General features: G+C 34.3%; 1 protein-coding gene across 2 annotated transcripts in view; it reads right to left on the bottom strand.

Annotated features, from left to right (window-relative positions):
* Positions 1-13235: 13235 nt before the first annotated feature.
* Positions 13236-19626, bottom strand: part of LOC118181679 (uncharacterized) — a 134777-nt gene continuing 128386 nt past the window's right edge. The window contains exon 2 of one of the 2 annotated variants that reach the window (XM_035350864.2): positions 13236-13388. In XM_035350864.2, coding sequence (XP_035206755.1) covers positions 13287-13388 — 102 coding nt within the window. In that variant the 3' untranslated portion in view covers positions 13236-13286. The remainder of the gene's footprint in view (positions 13389-19626) is intronic. The other variant, XM_035350865.2, reaches the window with a different exon arrangement.

The following is a 19626-nucleotide window of genomic DNA, read 5'->3' on the forward strand; positions in this document are numbered from 1 at the left end:
CATGGAATGAGACAATTTTAAATTCGACTATTCCAGAACTGTTTAGCTTTTCTCATTTTTTCTGTTTCGTTCGTCTCTCCAGATGTCACTTTTCAAACTGCCTGTAGTTCCGTACATAAGCACGAAGAACTTGAATTGCGATCCTATAATTACGAGCTTGCCGGTCGCGAGCGCGCAAGCAGAGACATCCCAATCAGCCAAAAAGGCAGTAAAAATAAATTAGTATCTGTAACAGGCCGCGAAACTTGTTAAGCCAACACATTTCACTCAGTCAAAACTCAATTATCTTCCACTAATGGGATTGCCATATACGCTGCAGAGGCATCGAGAGTAATAGAAGAAGTGCAATGGAAGAGCAGAGAGAGAGACAATAATAGGTTTTGAACATCTCAACGGTGTTACGCGGCGTACCTTTTTATTTTTTACACAGGACTCCCTTTCCTCGTAACTTGGCCACATATCGTAAATCAGGCAGCGCTAATCTAAATTTTTTTTGGAAGTGCTTTAAATGAAATAATTTAGTAGGGTCAGTAAACGAGGTTTCTTTGAGGTTTGCTGGTTATAAGCCCCCTCCCCACACACACAGTCGTTTCCTTCAACTAACAGCTAAGAGACAATTTAAAAAAAAGAAAAAAACTTGCAGTAAATTATCCAGGATTTAATGGGTTTACGAGATTTAATCTTCAAGATCTAATTTTTAGTGCGAATATTTTGCTCAGTTTCGTTAACTTTATAAATCATTAATATGTACAATACATTATTGTTTTGTTACATTATAAAGTATGTTATAGTTTTACGCGTAAGATAACATACCATTATCTTATTAAAAGTAAAACGTATGTTTTTTAATAGTCTTCTAGAAGGCATGAAAGAAATATGCAGCGATCCATAAGCATTAAATCAGTATTTAATCCTCAAAGCCGGTGCACTTAATTTTTCGGGATCGGCAAAGATTCAATACAGTGAGCAGTCGGTTATGATGCTGGCAATTGTCTTGCAGCCCACTGTCAACTTTCAGACTAAGTTTAAATACTGATATTTAACATGCAGTTTACGATGAAACTGTGAAGAAAAACGATTTCAGAACAGCGGTGACCACGTTCAGATAGTCTTGGTAGAGTTGTCACAATTTCAAGGCTACAGTAAGAATCGGGTTAGATTATTTGGATTCTTGCAACGTATATGACAGCTACCTCAGGAGAGAAATGCCGTCGGAAAGGGCTATCTAAGGAAAATGTGCGAGTCGAATCAACAGGTAAAGGTGAAGGTAAAGGTAAAAGTATGAGGGACACCAGCGATGTACCATAGGTCAACTGGTAATGTCTTCCCATACTAACTCTTTGAGAGAAAAAAAAAAGAAAAAAAAAAAAAGGGGGGGGGGTAATTGCAAGTTTTATAAGAATTTGCATAGACTGAAGCTTTTCAAAAGGTCTAAAGTTTGCCTATTATGGTACATCGTGCAATTCCACAGTATGCCCCGCATCCAGTATTTATTAAAAATAATGGTGTAGGTATAAATAGATTACAAAATAGTAGGAATACAATTTGAGATTCACAAGATAAATTGAACATCTGATTTGGTGCAACAAAAATAGAAGATAAACATAATTAATAAACAAATAAACATAATGAGATAATTATAATTAGTACTGGCAACTCAATGTTAAATGAATTGTTATAATAATGCTAAAGAGGTAGGTGTCCATGGGTTATTTCAGTATTATAATATATTGGTTTATTGCAGTTTATAAAGTTCAGTTCACGAGCGGATCTATTTTGTCCATAATTACAGCATGTAAAAGTTCACTAAGTTTAAACTGTATGTGGATTTACACTTGACAGAGATCTAGGCCGTAGGAAGAGAGTCGTTGCATAATTTTCTGAAACTTTGGATATTGATGTTTATCTTTAATTAAAAATCTTTGGAATGCCAGGAGGTCAGTTCTTGGGAATTTTATGTGAATATCCTCAGTTAAGGGGCATGAGAAAACGTAGTGATCAGGAGTTCCCTGTTCCCCACATATACAGATATCAGAATTTGCCAAATTTCTTGCGTAGAAATATGTGGGGAAGGGTCCATGTCCTGTTATAAAGTAATTTAGGGAAGGATTCGAGTTCAGAGATGCTAAGCTTACATTGGGCATCAAGTTATAAGTGATGTTACCGCTCGGCTGGTGGTAAATCTACCACAGTAAATAATGATGCAGTGTGGTTAACAATGTTCCGAAGACCGCTTTGCACCGCAAGAACTTCCGATAATCATTGATCAACGGTTCCGCTGGGCATAGCTAGATCTTATGTATCCGGAAAAAAAGAAGAAATATGTAACAGTTCGCTTATATGTAAAACGAACAATACGGTCATTTTACTAACAGCTATTAATTCACTTTGTTGTTTGATCGGTTACTGAATAAAGTAGTCACTAAAATTTATTCACAATTTATTTAAATGACCAACCATAAAATACCATCCATCGATCAAATCTTTATGTTATTAATACTAGACAGGCCTACCAGCATCCGAACGGTAAAGTCGCTGAACACTGGTAGTTCGGTCCGCGGTTCAAAATCCCGCGAACAGGCTGGCTGCATGGGCGTTTCCCCATGTGTAACATGTATACGAGCCAGTTTCCCTTAGAAAATCCTCCACAAATACATCCCTCCCTTTAGGCAGATAGCCCTCGAGTGTTTTGCTGTAATCAAATAAAAAATTAATACTGGATACAAAATGACGAATGCCAGCATAAAATCGTGTGTTAAATTAATTCATAATTAATAATTTCGATTAATATTAACAACGAATGTCATAAAACATTTTATAAATACAGATTTTAAGTAATGTATCTTGCATAATTATTACCAAGGTATGGCAAAAGTAAAAAAAAAAGAACAAAGAAATATTTAATTGCTGCACATAACTAAAATTATCCCCTGCAATTTTTTTAAGAAATAAACCATTTTTCTTAACAGATCGGATATACTGAATCTTCGGATATTTTAAACCAAAAAATTTATCTTTTGTAACTTCGTCAATAGTGGAATTTTGTCTATTATTTAAATGGCGAATAGCTCAAATCATAATAAAGATCTTTTCCGTAACTAAACTGAGGTTACTTATTATTTTATTTTTGTTACTCTCTACTGAAAATGCGGATGTCTTTTGATTTCAGCAATCCATGACATTCCAACTGACATAAAATATTTAATAATCTTGTAGTAAAAAAGGAACATCACAATTCAAATTGTTATCTGCATACGATCAAAAATCTTATGGACTCAAACTTCGTTCTTAAACATAAATACATGACTTAAAAATTACTACAGAACGTGTTACAAAAAATGAAGCTCACAGCTGCATTCAAATTATTCATAACAAAGAATTATTTAAATATCCAACGCTTTGAAAACATTCCTCAGTTATCTAAACTCAGATGCAGTTAGTTATATAAAAGCTGTTTGATGTTACTCGAAATCAAAGTAGCATTACAAGTCTGTACTTGTAAGAACTACGTGTGGAATATCACAAATGGGAGAAATTAAGAAAACTCCAAACAGTCAGTTGGCTCCATCCTAGATAACGAATTTCACGAGAACATTCTCTGCTAAATACATATTTGTTCAGTATTCATGACGCAAAGAATTTGAGAAAAAAAATTCAAAAGCAAAAATTCTAGAAATTACATTGCAACAGAAGAATTATTTTGAATCCAAAAGGGCTTGTCCCTGAAGAACTATTGTTTTCGTTTTGCGATTTTGCGTTGAATCACTATAAATGTCCGTTTCACTTTTCAAACTGTTTCCACCCAATGTTAGAGTCCTGCATTATATTTGAAGAAATTAAATAAGGAAAAATCTGAATAAATGTATGTGTATTTCTCGCATTGTGATAAAACAACGGTACAAAAAGCCCTCGAATTTTGAATGACGTAATCCTACTGCGAATATGGACATGGGAAGGCCAAATTTGAAATTTGGAATTTGCTTTATTATCGATTTCATATTTTGTAAAACTTTTAACGATTTTTGAGTGACAAACTCAACGATTTGAAAGCGAGCAATGGCAACAATCTACGGAGGGGAAAACCTTTTTATCTCCAGCCGGCGCGGAACTGCGTATCGGAAATTCTAAAAGGTATGCTCATTTTAAAATTTTTTTACGACATTGCTACTGAACTGAATTTTATGGTTTGAGTGCAAAGAACATATTTAATAAATAAAGATAACACACAAACGTTAAAAAAACGCTACTTCGGACGTAATTTAAAATCTGAAACCTTTCAGAGTTTTATTTTGGGGGAGGGCTTGTTTATTACGTTTTTTTAACTGTTTGTTCGATATGTAATACATTAGTTATTTATTCATTATAATATATTTAATTTATAAAGCTATTTGGGCATAATGGAGAAATTAGAACGTGTGGGAGAGGGGAAAAATCTCTGTGTTGATATTACTGCCAATACGTCTAAGTGAGAACTTTGTTATTTTCCGGAAATTAAGAAGCGTCTAGAATGGATTAATATTAGAATGTTTAACAGCAAATTCTATGGTTAAAGTTTTTCTACTATCTGTTGGTAATTGGCTGAAAAATGTTGCCTCTTAGGAAAACAAAATTCTGTGACATATTTCCATTTGAAAAAAGACCATATCTAGCTCATACATTTTATTTCAGTAGTGAATTGGTTTGGTTTGGTTTTATTAGATTACGGCAAAGCACTCGAGGGCTATCTGCCTTAAGGGAGGGATGCCTTCGTGGAGGACTTTCTAAGGGAAACTGACTCGTATACACGTTACACATGGGGAAAACCACGAAAACGTCCATGCAGCCAGCCCGTTCGCGGGATTCGAACCTCGGACCGAACTACCAGTGTTCAGCGACGCTACCGCTCGGCCGCTGGTGGGCATTTCATTAGTGAATTTACTTCAGTTGCACATTTTAAAATATAATCTTTACAACGTCAGTAAAAAGTTATAAGTAACAGCTTTTGAATTTGTAAATTACTTGAAAATTTTCTGCGGTTGCTATGTCAAAAAATTTGAAGGAAATTAGAAACATTCACAAAAATCTATTTACAACTGAAAATATAATATGATTAATAATATTAATTAAAAATGAATAACATATATATTTACTGAAATTATTTTGAAAATCAGTTACACATCAATAGTAGTTGAAAATTGACGTAACAAATGAAAAATGATAATTAAGTCTTACTACAGATGTTTTCAGTATGGAATATGGGCAAATGCTTTAAATTCGGAACACTTTTGAAATGAGTACTTTGAGCCTAAAATAATTTAACTGAAATTATTTTATAGCTAAAATTTTTGAAATTGCTGTTAATGTTTAGATCGGGTCAGTCCATAAGTTCGTACGCATTAAGAGTATGCGTGTAATTCCCTATGACGCATTTACTAAAACAATACAATATTGAACCTGTTGAAACTTGTCATCGTTTGACTAACATATTATTCAGTTCATCACCAACTTTCGTAAATATCGAACGCATTTTAGTACCCATAGAAGATGAATATAGATAATCAATACAAACGTGCTGTGCTACAAGTTTATTTTCGTGTGGTGAATCTGCCAGGTTTGCACCGATAAAAATTAATTAGGTGCATGGTGAACACACTATTAGTGTAAGGACTGCCCAGAAATGGTTTAAAAAATTTGAAGTTCGAAAAAGCAGCATTGATGATTAACCCCGTTCAGGACGTTTTGAACTGTTAGAACAAAATAAAGCGATTAATTCAGAAGCTTATAGTGAACAACTTTACGGTCTAAACTCAGAATTGATCAAAAAACGCCCACCATTGGTGAATATTAAGAAAGTGCTCTTTCATCATGATAACGCTAGACCGAATACGGCTTGAACAACGCTGCCAAAAAAATATTGAATTTAATTGGGAGCTTCTGCCACATCCTGCTTACTCCCCAGATATTGCCCCAAGTGATTTTAACTTATTTCGTGATTTACAAATTTTTTTTACTGGGAAAAAAATTAAATTCTAAACAGGATGTACACAATGAACTTGCAAGTTTTTTTGCATCAAAACCAGAGACTTTCTACAGCAATGGCATAAAAAAGCTGCCTGTAAGATGGCGAGACATTGTAGATAATGGAGGAAAATATATAATTGATTAAAATGTTGTGTTTTTTATAATATTTAAAAATTTACCAAAAAAATGCGCACGAATTTATGGACTGACCCAATATTTTTATAAGGTGTATTTGGAACACCCATTGCAAGAAAATATATTCATTAAGCTATACTCAAATGCATTTATTCTCAGTAACAAAATAATAAGACTACCTGTCTCTAAAGTAGTTTATTCTGATATAATTGTATAGGGTGTTAACGTTTTTATTATTAACGTTATATTAACGTTTTTTTATTCATAATTCTTTTAGCCAGCTCTAATTAATATACAATAGTGAAACTTGGAAGAGAAATACGAAGAAATAAAATTAGTTCACACTTTCACCACTGCGTGGCGCTTTTCAACAAGAATTTTATTCAATATGGAAATCATCTTTTTCTATGTAAATTAAAAACTCTTCTTCTACTATACAGAAAGCAAATCACCGATACTGTAAAATTGTTCTGCTTCAACCAAAATGACTTTAGAGAAAAAGAACGCATTTGATTCTTCAAATTATTTTATAAAAAGAGCAGCAACTGTTTGGCAGTGTGCGAAGAAAGAAACTGCGATTAAGAAAAATGAAGAAAAAATTTAGAAGAGATTGGAGATTAGGATATGATTCCAGCAAAGGGTCGGAGGCCCAATCCGCAAAGAAGTGATGATAAAGTAGTAGTTGTTGCGGCTGAAGTCCTTCCAGTTATTAATATTCATTTATAATTAATTACCCGAGAAGTGCTCCGTGAATTATGCCTTCCTGTTTTAACCGATCTTGATTTAACCATTGCCGATAATTCTGAAATTTTTAAGCCTACGACAAAAACCTATATCGAAATCTACAGTTGCTTAAATCAACGTCTCAGACATTATATACCCGACATTTTTTTAGATAATCAATCTAACCGACATTCTTCTTTACGTACTCTTTCTTGCTACTGCTGGTGTTTTGATATTACTGTGGCGTCGATTACACCCTTGTTTATAAGGCTACCAATTGGTGTTAGCAGTGTCAATAGCAGGTGTATGGACACGCGCAGTCGCACCAAACTTGTATTGTTAATATACTAGTTCACATTTCTCGCTAGTTACATAACATAGTGATTGCATGTGCTTTCTTCTTGAGCGACAAATTTCATTGTCCACGAACGAGTGTATACATATGGTTAAGCAACTCTGGTCTTTGCAAAATCAAAAAAGCATAGAAGGCATTTCACACAAAGCTTTGAAAAACAAATACCTATCAGGTAACTGTATACTTTTGGTTATAAACTAAAGACCATTATAAATATATGAAATTGTCATTAATACGCGCGAAATAAATACACCAAGTTAACAGAAATTTCAGAATAACAACAGATGATATCAAGTTAAAATGACCAATAAACGTTTATCTAAACTTGGTTGAAGTTCCTGCACTAAGCCAACTCACAAAACGTAATCACTTGTTTCACGATGACATAATTTTATGTGTCATTTTCAGTAACTCACAGAATAGCTTGGTGAGAATTAAAGAGCTGGAAACTTAATCCCAGAATTTCTTTATATAAATAATTATCAATGCTTGCCGAATTTTCTTTGTTTATCTGATTGCATTATTTTTGTCCATCTTATTTAAGTGCAAGATATAAACAGGAAATTGCATTTGGGCCTTAATCTTCTGTGAAATTTAGGATAGTGATTTCATTTTTCTTTTCCCCAAAATTCTAGAATTCTTAACTCTCTTTCCCAAAGTCTGTTTCACCTTTATGTGTTTTGCTTCACATAATGCAAAAATCTTTTTTTTTTCTCCTAGGTAAGTGCACTTGTTGTTGTTTTCACTCGTGTATATTTATAATAAAAATATTTGATGTCAACAGTATTCAGCTTCTTAAATAAGTGACAGAAGCTTTCCCCGCCTGTACTATTTTTATAGGTACTTTCCATCTTGTACTTTTCCTCACTCTGAAGGGCAATGAAGTGTTGAATTTTCTTCGCGGACAAACTATTTTTCCACCATCTAAGAAGAGGCCAGAGAAGTAAAACGAAAATAGTGCGAAGCCTTTGGCGTAAAAAGCCAGGAAACCGTGAAATTGCAACAAGGAACCACGTGCCAGGAAATGAAATCCTCCGGAAACACTTTTTGTCCGAGACGAACACGTTTTATAACCATAAAAAGAATAAAGGCATCTCCAGGAGAAATCCCGGAGAGAGAAGAATCCCATAAAAAGAGGAGTTTAAAAAAAAACTTTAAAACCAGAGATCAGCTCTATCTCAAAGCTTAGGTAGTGCTATTTATTTTCAAACTGCGTCGTTTTTGGTGACCTTTCCCTAACACGATGGAGGTGGAATGGTATTATATCTATAAAAAATAAACAAATAAATAAAAGATCGAAGAAAATCGGAAGCTGGCCAGTTTCTTTTGAATCCCTAGCACAATCGATTGCGAAGAAACAGAAAAACTATTTCCTTAAACTTTAAAGGAATAGTGTCAAATGTCTTTAAACGCACAATCGCAAACTATTTTCGCAAAGATCTATTTTTGTTGTTTCTCCTTCTCACACTTACCAGTTTTATTGAATCGACAATCCACAATCGATAGCACACACACATATATATATAAACCAAACTCTTTTCCTTTCTTTGGAATACTGCTCCCGAAGGCAGGATATTCCTTCTTGCCGTCCTTACCGGAAAATCGTTTCCGATAAGCACCACGATTTTAAATCGAGATCGAAAATTACAGAGTCACATGATCGCTTTCGCGGAACGGATGAACCTAAAGGAACGTGTGCTTTCCTTTTATGCGAATTCGACGTTCAACTGTATGACTGCCGCAGGAGGAAGATAAAAAAAAAAAAAAAAAAAAATCACGTGAAGAAAGAAACGGAGATTTTCGGTTTCTTTTCTAATGGTATCACAACTTCTGAAAGGCACGCTTTACACAGTTACACGCACAACAAAAACTCCTGCAGTCCCTATCTCTCCACCCCCTGAGGCTGTCTCTTGTACCGTAGAATTTTACAACGATTTTTTTTTTGGAGGGGAGGGTTAGTGTTAATAAGTGTCCTTATCAGTTCTTTTCGTATATCTATCATGCAAGCAATGTGATATATATATCATCAGAGAGCAATTTGGTATAATGTGATAATATATCCGTCACGCAAGCAGTTTATAAATCATTTTATCTTATCAAAGTAATGTGCTTATAAAGAAATAAATTGATCACTGTTTATTGATTTTAACACATCATCGCGTTGCAAAATCTGAAGATCAAAAGTATGCGAGGTGATGGCTGCTTTTCAGGGATTAAAAAATGGAAACTGTCGAACTATCAAGAACGGAAATTTCTCGAAATATGAAACCACTTTTTCTTTAACTTCCTAGTTTCTTTTTTCTTTCCCAGAAATCCGAAGTAACACATTATACAGGGTTTCCAAGTTTTATTTTCTTTAACATCATTCTTAGACGTGCACATTCGATTTCTACAATAAAAACTGCTTTGAAGATACTTTGACATTAGGACTGTACAGACATTAGGTTATTTCGAAGCAGGAGACATAAAAAATGAGCAATGCCCTCGCCGGGACTCGAACCTCGGACTTCTCAAATACGGGCCGAGCGTGCTGACCTTTACACCACGAAGGCATGCTAAGAAGGCGGGAGAACTACCTTATATACTCCCCCTTTTAAAGGACGACTGGGGATCAGGGGATCCAATTGCCAAATCCTGGTGGAGGAGAATCATTATCACCACCTTTTTTTAGTTCGGGCGCCACTGTAGAGACGTTAGGTTATTTTGATATGGGAGACATGAAAAATGAGCAATGCCCTCCCCGGGACTCGAACCTTGGACCTCTCGAATACGCGCTGAGTGTGCTGACTTTTACACCACGAAGGCATGCTAAAAAGGCGGGAGAAATACCTTACAAGATTATACTCTAAATGCAAAATCTAAACTTTCATGTTGCCCTGTAGATCAGAAAGTCCAATCAGTAACATGCTCACTATGCCTTAAGAAAAAAAAAAAAAAAAAAAAAAAAAAAAATTCCATATCTTTTACGGGAAATTTTTCAAAGGTATTCAAGAACGAATTTATTGACTCAGATCATTTTCAAAGTCTGTTGCTAAGAAATTTTGCCTAGAATTAACATGAGAAATGCCTAGTCCATGCCTATATTTAACATAATATAGGAAATAAAGCTTGAAACACAAATATTAGGTAAACAAGGCAAATTTGCTATGCAATATCATCAATTAGAAAATATATGAAGGGGATTGAAGGAAGCAGCACAGTGGATAGCTAAAGTCAAATTCATGGAGCAGGAATACCTGAGCACATAAATCCTAACTACAGACTAGATCAGTGATTCTTAACTCTTTTTTTTCGGGGGGGGGGCCTCCATGGCCCCTTTAACCATTGCTAAACGATCACCACCCCTCCATTCTGAAGCTTGAAAAATGCTTATGCATTTATTTAAATTTAGATTATTTATTAATGTGTTCTTACAAGTTAAACAAAGAAAAACATAGAAAATGTTCAAAAATACCAAAACTTGAATAAAAATAATTTTTTATATTCATAAAATAAAGTGTTAGCAGGTAAATAAAAGGCTGACAACATTCCCTCCAGGAACTAAAATTCTGCCCCCCAACACCACCACCCTACGAAACCCTCGGTCTAGATATTTTCGGGATAAATGTTCGAGTACAATCCGAGACAAAACTGAATAATAATAAATCCTTAATATAATTAGTATTTTAGTTACCATTTCGTTAGCAATATTTTCAATTAAATTTTCTTTTTAACCAATATGTTCTCAAACTGTAAAATATAAAAGTGAATTTACTCTTATGCACTTTTCGATTATTAGTTATCACCAAAGAGAAAGCTATTTTGAATCTGAAATTTTAGTCATTTAATCAAATAAATAAGAAATACCGTTACCACTAGCCTAGAGATCCATCAAATACATCCTCATAAAACAGTGAAGTTTGGCTATCCGAATGGTAAATGCCACTAAATGGAGAGAGGGAGAGAAAGAAAATGAAGTATCCGCCTGCTTGGATGGAAGTGTGATGTACTTATTAAGCAACATGCCTATCTAATGATCTGCGTTCTCAGGAGAACTGGTAAGTTTTAGTCAGAAAATAGCAATATTTTCATATAAAAAAAATCACAGCATTAATAGCAGCGGAGCTCTTAAAATTGTGCAGCTACAACTATTCACGAGACACGCTGAGAGACTTCAGTTTTTGTCATATTTTTTAAATGGAAGCAAAAGATAAAAATGATTTATTTAATTGGGCAGCCACAGCAAAATAAATGACAATTTAAAAAAATAAACTTATAATAAAGAGGAAAACGGATAAAACGCTGTAAATGTTCTTAATTGCTTTCTTAGTTTTTGATCGATAAAACGAAGCCAAGTCTTCCGTGTTAAAATGCATTAACATCCTTTAACTTGAGTAAATCTGTAAAAATTCATTCACTGAGACATTAAAACACATTTTTTGACACTCGCCAATATCATACCAATAAATGACTCGTGTTTTGGTTTCCTGGCATACAGTAAACAGGTCAGCCTTCATAATAGTGTCCTACGATAAAGGTGTCGGCACTTTTAAGCAAAGCCCACCAGAGGCTAAGCAGTAAAATCGCTGAATAGGTCCAGGATTCGAATCCCAAAGAACGTGTTGGCTGCATGGATGTTCTCGTGATTTGCCCCATGCATAACATGTATACGAGCCAGTTTTCCTCAGAAATTCACCAACGTAGGTATGCCTCCCCTTTGGCAGATAGCCCTCGAGTGTTTGCCGTTATCAAATAAGCCAAACCAAACATTTAAGCAAATCGGACACTGTTGGAAAATACAGAAATTTTCAAAACGTTTTATTCGCATAAAGGTGACCGCACAGTTAAGCAGATCATTTTCTAATTTCGGGGGGAGGTGGGGCAACTTTCATACAGGTGCAAGCCCTTTTACGCCAGAGCACCGCCAAAGAACTAGAAATTACAAATTTCACCGCCTAATCAGAGTGACAAACCAAAATCTTACTTGGTAACATACTTAACTTGGCATAAGATACCTCGACTTGTAGGTTTTTCGCACCTTTACGCGAGGTGTTATTTAACTTTTGAAATTGATCCGCAAAAAGAGTACGAGTACTTTTACGTCGGCGAAACTTTAAAATTTTATTTTATCTTCTAACACAGGGCTTCTTAAACGTTTTTCACTCGCGATCCCTTTTTATCACTGAGATTTTTTTCGCGACTCCAGGACCCCATAATATTTACGAAAATTTTGTGGAACCCCATAAGCTTAACGCAAATCCAACAGTGAAACCGTCAATTTTTTCACTTGTACTGTAATATACTCCTGAAATTTTATGTCATTAATTTCTAATTTTAAGATACAGAACAATGTGAAAATTTTAAATAAGTAACAGACGAAATGACACTGTCACGTGCAAAGCAAGTAAAATGAGCGTTTATATTATAAAAAGAATACGTCGAAACGTTTTCGTTTTTTCTTTGTCTGTGTTGTCTTATCTTTATCTATTTTCAGATACATTGTGTAAAAATATTTGGTAATTGTAAAATTATTATAATAAGTCAAAGAAATATCAAAACTGCTAAAATTTTTAGCGACCCCCTGCTGCAGGTCCCGCGACCACCATGGGGGCGCGACCCAGAGTTTAAGAAACTCTCTTCTAATATAATACCACTTATAAACCCAACGAAATGTAATAACACATTAAACACAGATTAGAAACTTCCCTCATGATTTTAATCAATTAAAAAAAGAATATGTATTTAGACTTCTAGATCTACACATAATAACAAAAAACTTAATTTTCTTTTAAATGACAAATGTGTAAAAGTAAATTAAAACTCACCATGTGTGCGTGTACGTGAATGCAGTTTTTTATTTACATATTCTCAGCACAAAGCAAGTTAATTTTTAATACTTGAAGTGGGCTTTACTGAAGGAAACGCACTCTAATGACGAGAGTGTTCTCCTGCTTTGTCGTTACACAACATTTTAATGACTGAATCAGTATTAAATCTGTAAAATTTAATTAAAAAACACAGATAACGAAAATTGAATCCAATTCATTTATTCATTTTTGTGTTTACTACAAAACAGTTACGACTTTTTCTTGGTCTAAAAAGTAATTTTTACTAAAGTTTTTCTTCTGCAACAAAAATTATAGCTCAGACAAAAATTCGTTTTATGCAATCCACAAACATAACCATCTACGAAAACCTAAAAGAAAGAAGAAAGAATGAAATAAAACACCCCATAATGGTACAAAGTGTCGGAAAAATATGCCAATGATATTAACTTTTGTTCTCTGAGCCTTAGAAGCTTTTACCGTATTATTAAAAACGCCACCACTTTCATTTATACTCAGATGAAAAAGCGCATTACATAATGATAAAAGAAAAAGAACTCTTGAATATTTATTCGCTCAAAATAAAAGCTGGAAACGAAATTTCGCAAAACTTTCTCGCAATAATCGCCCACGGTGCTTTAACGAAGCACTCTCCACAGAAGGGAAGGGCATCCACGATCCCTATCAAAATCTCCCAAAATGTATGGCACAATTAGGAGGGGAGGAGATCCTGCGTGTTTCGCTCGAATGGCAGTCCAAGAGCTGCACTCGCAATAACCTGGCAGCTATTTAGCGTGCCAGAGAGCCCGGAATAACGGTTTTATCTCCGATGCAAAAGGCAGCCGTGAAACTGCCCGAGCGCGTCGCTGGAAAACTTATCTTTCCGGCGAAAACTGCGTTTCCTAGCAACTGGTATCGCTACGCCCGGCGATGAAAGGGGTAACGTTTGGAACTCTTGTTAAGAGGTTTTAATTCTAACCTAATGTAGCGTTTACAGAACGCTTTGGAAAAGGGGCTTATTCGCAGGGTGGATGGGGACCCTCGCCGCTTTATTAGCGCGAGATTGGAAGCGCGGAAGTCGGTTACCACTTCTAGAGACACACAAAGCAAGAGCTGACTCTGATCTTGCGGCAACGACTCAAGTTTTAAGCCTCCGTAACGAAGAGGTTTCCGTCGCTTTGAACAATTTAATTGCGCAGCTAAGCGTTCGGTAAGCACAGCTTTTACCTATGGTAGTCTATGTCTTAGACGAATCCCAAAGCAAATTATGATATAAGCTTAACTAGGAGTACCTATGTTGTGATAGTTGCTCTTGAATTTCACTAAAAGGCAATAGATTTCAACCGGTTTCATTCCCTTAATTTGGAATTTAGCATTAAAATGCATTAAATTAATTTGTTTCCTAATTTTATTAACTTTTCAATAGCCAACGAGAACTTATGTAAAAGATTATAAGTGTAGTTATTACGTCAAAATTTACAATTGATAACTGTCGCCCAGCTTGGGCTACAGTGGAGTAGCGAGCATAACTGGCGCCCGGGGCAAAATACCTTTTTGGCGCCCTTCCTTCACACAGTAATATGATGAAAATCTTGTTTGGAGACCATTTGGCGCCCTTCTGCGAACGGCGCCCGGGGTATCATACCGTGGCCTTCGAGAACAAGGCCTTACAGCTAGCTCAGTGACGTAGAGCGCGTGACGTCAGTACAGAGAGTGCACCCTTCTTTGGGTTTGAGGGCAGCGTTGGGTCAAAGGTTATTGTTAGTCGCCATTGCTACGAGAGAATCTTGGTATATACCGTGCTTTTTTCGTAGTCGGACACATTAAATTTGAGTTTTTTGCAATTTGTGGGTTGTTCCAGAAGCAATATAATGTCTTACATGTCTTCAGTGCCGCGATGTAACGGAAATTACAATACATATTTTCGCTTTTCCTGTTGATGCAGATGTGAAAGTGGATACGTGCCATAAAACGGAAGGATTTCATTCGGACTAAAAACAGCAGGGTGAGGTTCCATTACTATGATTTTATTGATATTTAAAGAAAACTAGATTAAATATTAGATACGTTTAATGTGTTTGTTTTTAAAGCTAAAATGATTTCTACTGAAAAACTAGTGTAAAATATTAAAAAAAATAAACAATAACTAGTGTAAAATATAAAAGTAAACAATAAATTAATTAAGTCCATAATACTACAGGATTATTTAATGTATAGTAAATTTTGTTTCCTGTATTGCTGAAACGCTGTGCATTATGATTATATATTAATCATATAGCGTTAAATGATTTGTAATATCTAATTTATTTCAGTTTTATTTTTAATGTACTACTTGTCATTATAAATTTAAAGATTTTTTAAAGATTTAAAGTAATAATGTTTTTCATTTAAAAATTCTAATTTGTGTTTTTCACATTATCCTTTTTTAAACTTTTTTTTTTTTTCATTTTTCAAATTTATTGTGAAAATTGTAATTAAAATTATATTTTTAAAAATATATAAACAAAACTTGAAAACAATATTGTTCCACCAGTTGCTTATAAAGCTTAGAATTTTTTTATCCTAAAATTTTGCTGTTACGTTTTTTAAATTAAACTTCATACATTAGCAAAATGCTACATTTTTGAAAAGCTATAGAGTATATGATGTTTTAAATGGATACAATAGAATAAACAATTAAAAAAGATTAAATATACTGGGAGAATGAAGTGCTTCTGCAAGGGACGTCCGGTATCCTATATTATCATTTCACTTTCTTGATCTGATATAGGCTCTACCACGTGCGCTTCGGTAACGAGATGTGTGAACCTGTGCTAACTGCCTTGCATATTTTAAAATTTAAAATACAATTCTGCAGTGTGTTCCTTTCAAAATGCTGTCTATTAAATTTTCAAAGAATTATTATTTTTTTCCCCTTTACAATTCCTTAACGATACGCATAAGTGATCCAAAAAATCAAAACTCACACATAGGTGCAGGCACAACTTTCGAAATTAACTATTATGATCATAAACTCTAACGTGGACATATCAAGATTTCGCTAAAGAGTAATATAGAATAGTAAGAATTCATATCGCAATTAAAAAAGTGTTTAATAAAGACAGTCGGCAAAATTAAAGTAAAATGATTTTCTGTGACAGATTAAAAATAGCTCTTTGGTTTTTATTCTGTAAGAATCTGGATCACTGCAAGTTTAATAATTATTTTATTTTAATAATAACAATAGCCCCATTCAACAGGTTAAAACAATGTTCACATTAAAAATTATCCTTAAAAATAAATTTTAATATATTTATTTCGATAAATAAATGATGAAATATCCCTTTTAATATTTAGTTTATTATAAAAGATCTTCTACACTAAAATTTGCTTTAAAAATTAATGTAATAACCGAAAATGCTAGTTCTTTCATTTTATCGCCATACTGAAGAACATTAAATATTATTTAAAAAAGTCTGTAAGAAAAAGGTTGGTTCTTGTAAAATGCTCTTTTTTTATTCATATTTTTCATGTTTACATATGAATGAAAAATAATATGAAATGTTTCGTTTGCAGTTCGAAGACTTAAAATTTTCGTGTTATGAAGTGTTGGAAAGTTTATCCAATCTATGGAAAATAAAATGAGACTAATATAAATAATTATTAATCATCTAGGTGAAAATTTTTATCAAGTATTAAGAAAAATAAGCTCAGATATCTGAAGTCTTAAAGTATGATATATAATAAATGTTAAGATAGTATCATTTATTTAATAATATCATCTAATTTTACATCAGAATAACATAAAATTAGCTTCTCTGATAAATTAGCGCGCTGTGGGTTCACTCGCTTCGAATGCAGGAAAGAGATTTCTTCGCACTTCTCAACGTGACGTCACGAGAGAGCTGGACGGCCTTGTTTCTCGAAGGTCACGATCATACACCCCTTTCCCCCTCTCTACGCCACCGTTGGGCTAACTTCATTCTAATTATATAATTTATTGTTTAAACCACATGCCAAACCGAAAAACTAAGTATAAGATAATATTTGCTTCTGATTCAGGTTACTTAAGAATTAAGAAAATTAAATGCTTTTAACTACAAAAGTATCAAATGATCAAGTAATAAAGATTTTTAAAAAAGTGCATCTACATTCATAAAAATTACCTAAATCCATAGAAAAGTTGTATAGCATATCATACAGTTAATCGAATGCAACTTTCTACTAAAGGATTCAGATGGAAGATAATGAAGCATTAGAAAACTGGAAAAAAAAGGGGGGTATTTCCACTTTTCAGAACACTTCTTATTTGTTTGGTCAAATGATACAGGGTTATACAATATTCCGTAAAATATTTTAAAAATTCGCACTTAATAAATTAGAAACCAGTACCCAATTATATTAAACTGATACAGAGGAAAATTAATTTAATGCAAGTATGTAAACTTCATAATATAAACTTAATAAATTCAGAGTTAAATACAGCGGATTTAATTACTTCAAACTAAATTAATTCAGGTGGACCAATTCAGCGACTGTGGTATACGGGCTCCGTGTTTCACAATGGCTGAATTTGTCTACCTTCGCTGGCGCGGCAGACATTTATGCGCTTTTGAGAGAATTTACTTAATACTCAGAAGGAGCTGCTACCACAGTTGCATCAGTTGAATAGAGGGGGGCTGGAGTCGGTGATAATTATTCTTCTTAGCAAGACAATAACACGGCTTACTACCTGACAAATCTGTATGAAGAATATTTAAAACAGTATCTCTGACAAAATTTTCCATAAAAATTGAAACCATTTGCGAAAATATATCAATCAATATTTGCCACCAAAGTAGGCAGAACGTACAGGAAAAAGAGACGCGGTGGCCACAGCAATCTTCGGATTTAATCTCATCGAACTTTTTGTTGTGAGGTTTGTGAAGAAAATACTGTCGTTCTGCCTCCGTTGACTGTTAACTTGCGATATCTTTGCAATCCTATCATCGATGCTGTGGTTCTGATCGATCGTGATACACTGAGACGCGTGTAAGATGGTACGGAATATTACATACATATCTACCGTATCAAGAAAAGGAAGGCACGCTGAGCATTCGTGCAATATATAGAAAATCTTGCCGCTCCTATTTCAGTCAATAAACTTTAGTATCGGCAATGCAGTTTATTTATTATGAATTTTTTATCTTTCTCAATAAATTAAAAATATTAAGTTATAGGAAAGACAGTTATGGTTATGGTTTTTAAACTACGGCTAAGTATACAGATGTTATTGTCTAAGAGAAGGGATGCCTTCGTGGGGAATTTCTAAGGGAAACTGGTTCGTATTCAGATTACACATGAGAAAACACGAAACCAACCATGCAGCCAAACTGTTCGAGTGCGTTCGAACCTGGGTTCGAACATGCAACTGTCTTAACTGCTCGGCCTCTAAAGGAAGATATATCGATATATTCGTAGAGGACCGTGCGGTAGGAAACTAGTTTGTATTCACGACCACGAAAATGCTTATGCACCCAGTCCATCTTCCGATGTCTAACCGCACAATTCGACTTAAAGAAGAATAGGCGACAGATGCTTTAATTCCATTTGCACAAAACACAAATTAAGTTTTGTCGGATTAGGTTGCTTCATAGGTTTATTATGCAAAGTGAAAAATTCAATTTCATGCAGATGGTATTACATTTTCGAGCAGAAAGTTTTTATTTTTTATTTCATATGGCAGATTGCAAATACAGTTGTAGACAGAACAAGCAAAGATAAACAGAAATCTAGATCGAAAAACTTGTTAGCACAGTTGGCCTGCTGTTATTAAAAATGAATTAAAAGACCGAAGTATTCGATTTCTCAGTTATCAAAGCGCTCATCTATGAAGTGATAGTTTTCACAGTTCCCAGCGCAATTAAAGCAATTCTTTGTAAGTCTACGCTTGATGAAAGAGGTGCTGGCAGAGGAAAAAAAATCGATTAGCCATTTTGACGTAAAAAACAAATAAAGCAGCATATTTTATTTATAACTGCACATTAATGCAAAAAGATTTAAACTCCGGGAATTTTTTAATTCATATCAGCTGTAAATATTTAACAATAGAACATCGAATTCAACAATCAGCAAGGAAAAGCACGTTTGTAGTTATGTACATACTGGAGAAAATTATTTGCTGGAAAACATCTCTGCTTTTCGTATAATTCAGTTAGAATGTGCTGCTGAGTCACTTAGCATTTTTCAATTTAACAGCGAAAAAAAAAAAAAAAAAAAAAAAAAAAAAAAAAAATCTTTCAACTTCTTTACAGCAGTTGAACAATTTCAAGGCAAGAGACGGTAGCTTATGTAACATTGTGCTTTATCTTATTCCCAACTGTTTTCCACGTTATATCATTCGCAAGATGTTCGATGACAAGACTACCTCTTTAATGGGACAACCGCTTGCTTGCTGAGTATTTGCTGATACCATAAACAAGCACCGTCTCTTCCTTTGAGACACCTCCCTTTCTTGAGGCTATTGTTCGACCATATTAATGCCTCCCAGGCTTCTCTTCGAGTGAGTGGGTGCGAAGCAGACAAATTGAATGACTCCTCTTCTCCTGCCCATCCACCTCATCTTTAAATCCTCTCTTACAGCTTGTCGTC

Source organism: Stegodyphus dumicola, chromosome 3 (genome assembly GCF_044657685.1).
Source record: "Stegodyphus dumicola isolate Sdum_Otavi_A_Nest chromosome 3, ASM4465768v1".
NCBI lineage: Eukaryota > Metazoa > Arthropoda > Arachnida > Araneae > Eresidae > Stegodyphus > Stegodyphus dumicola.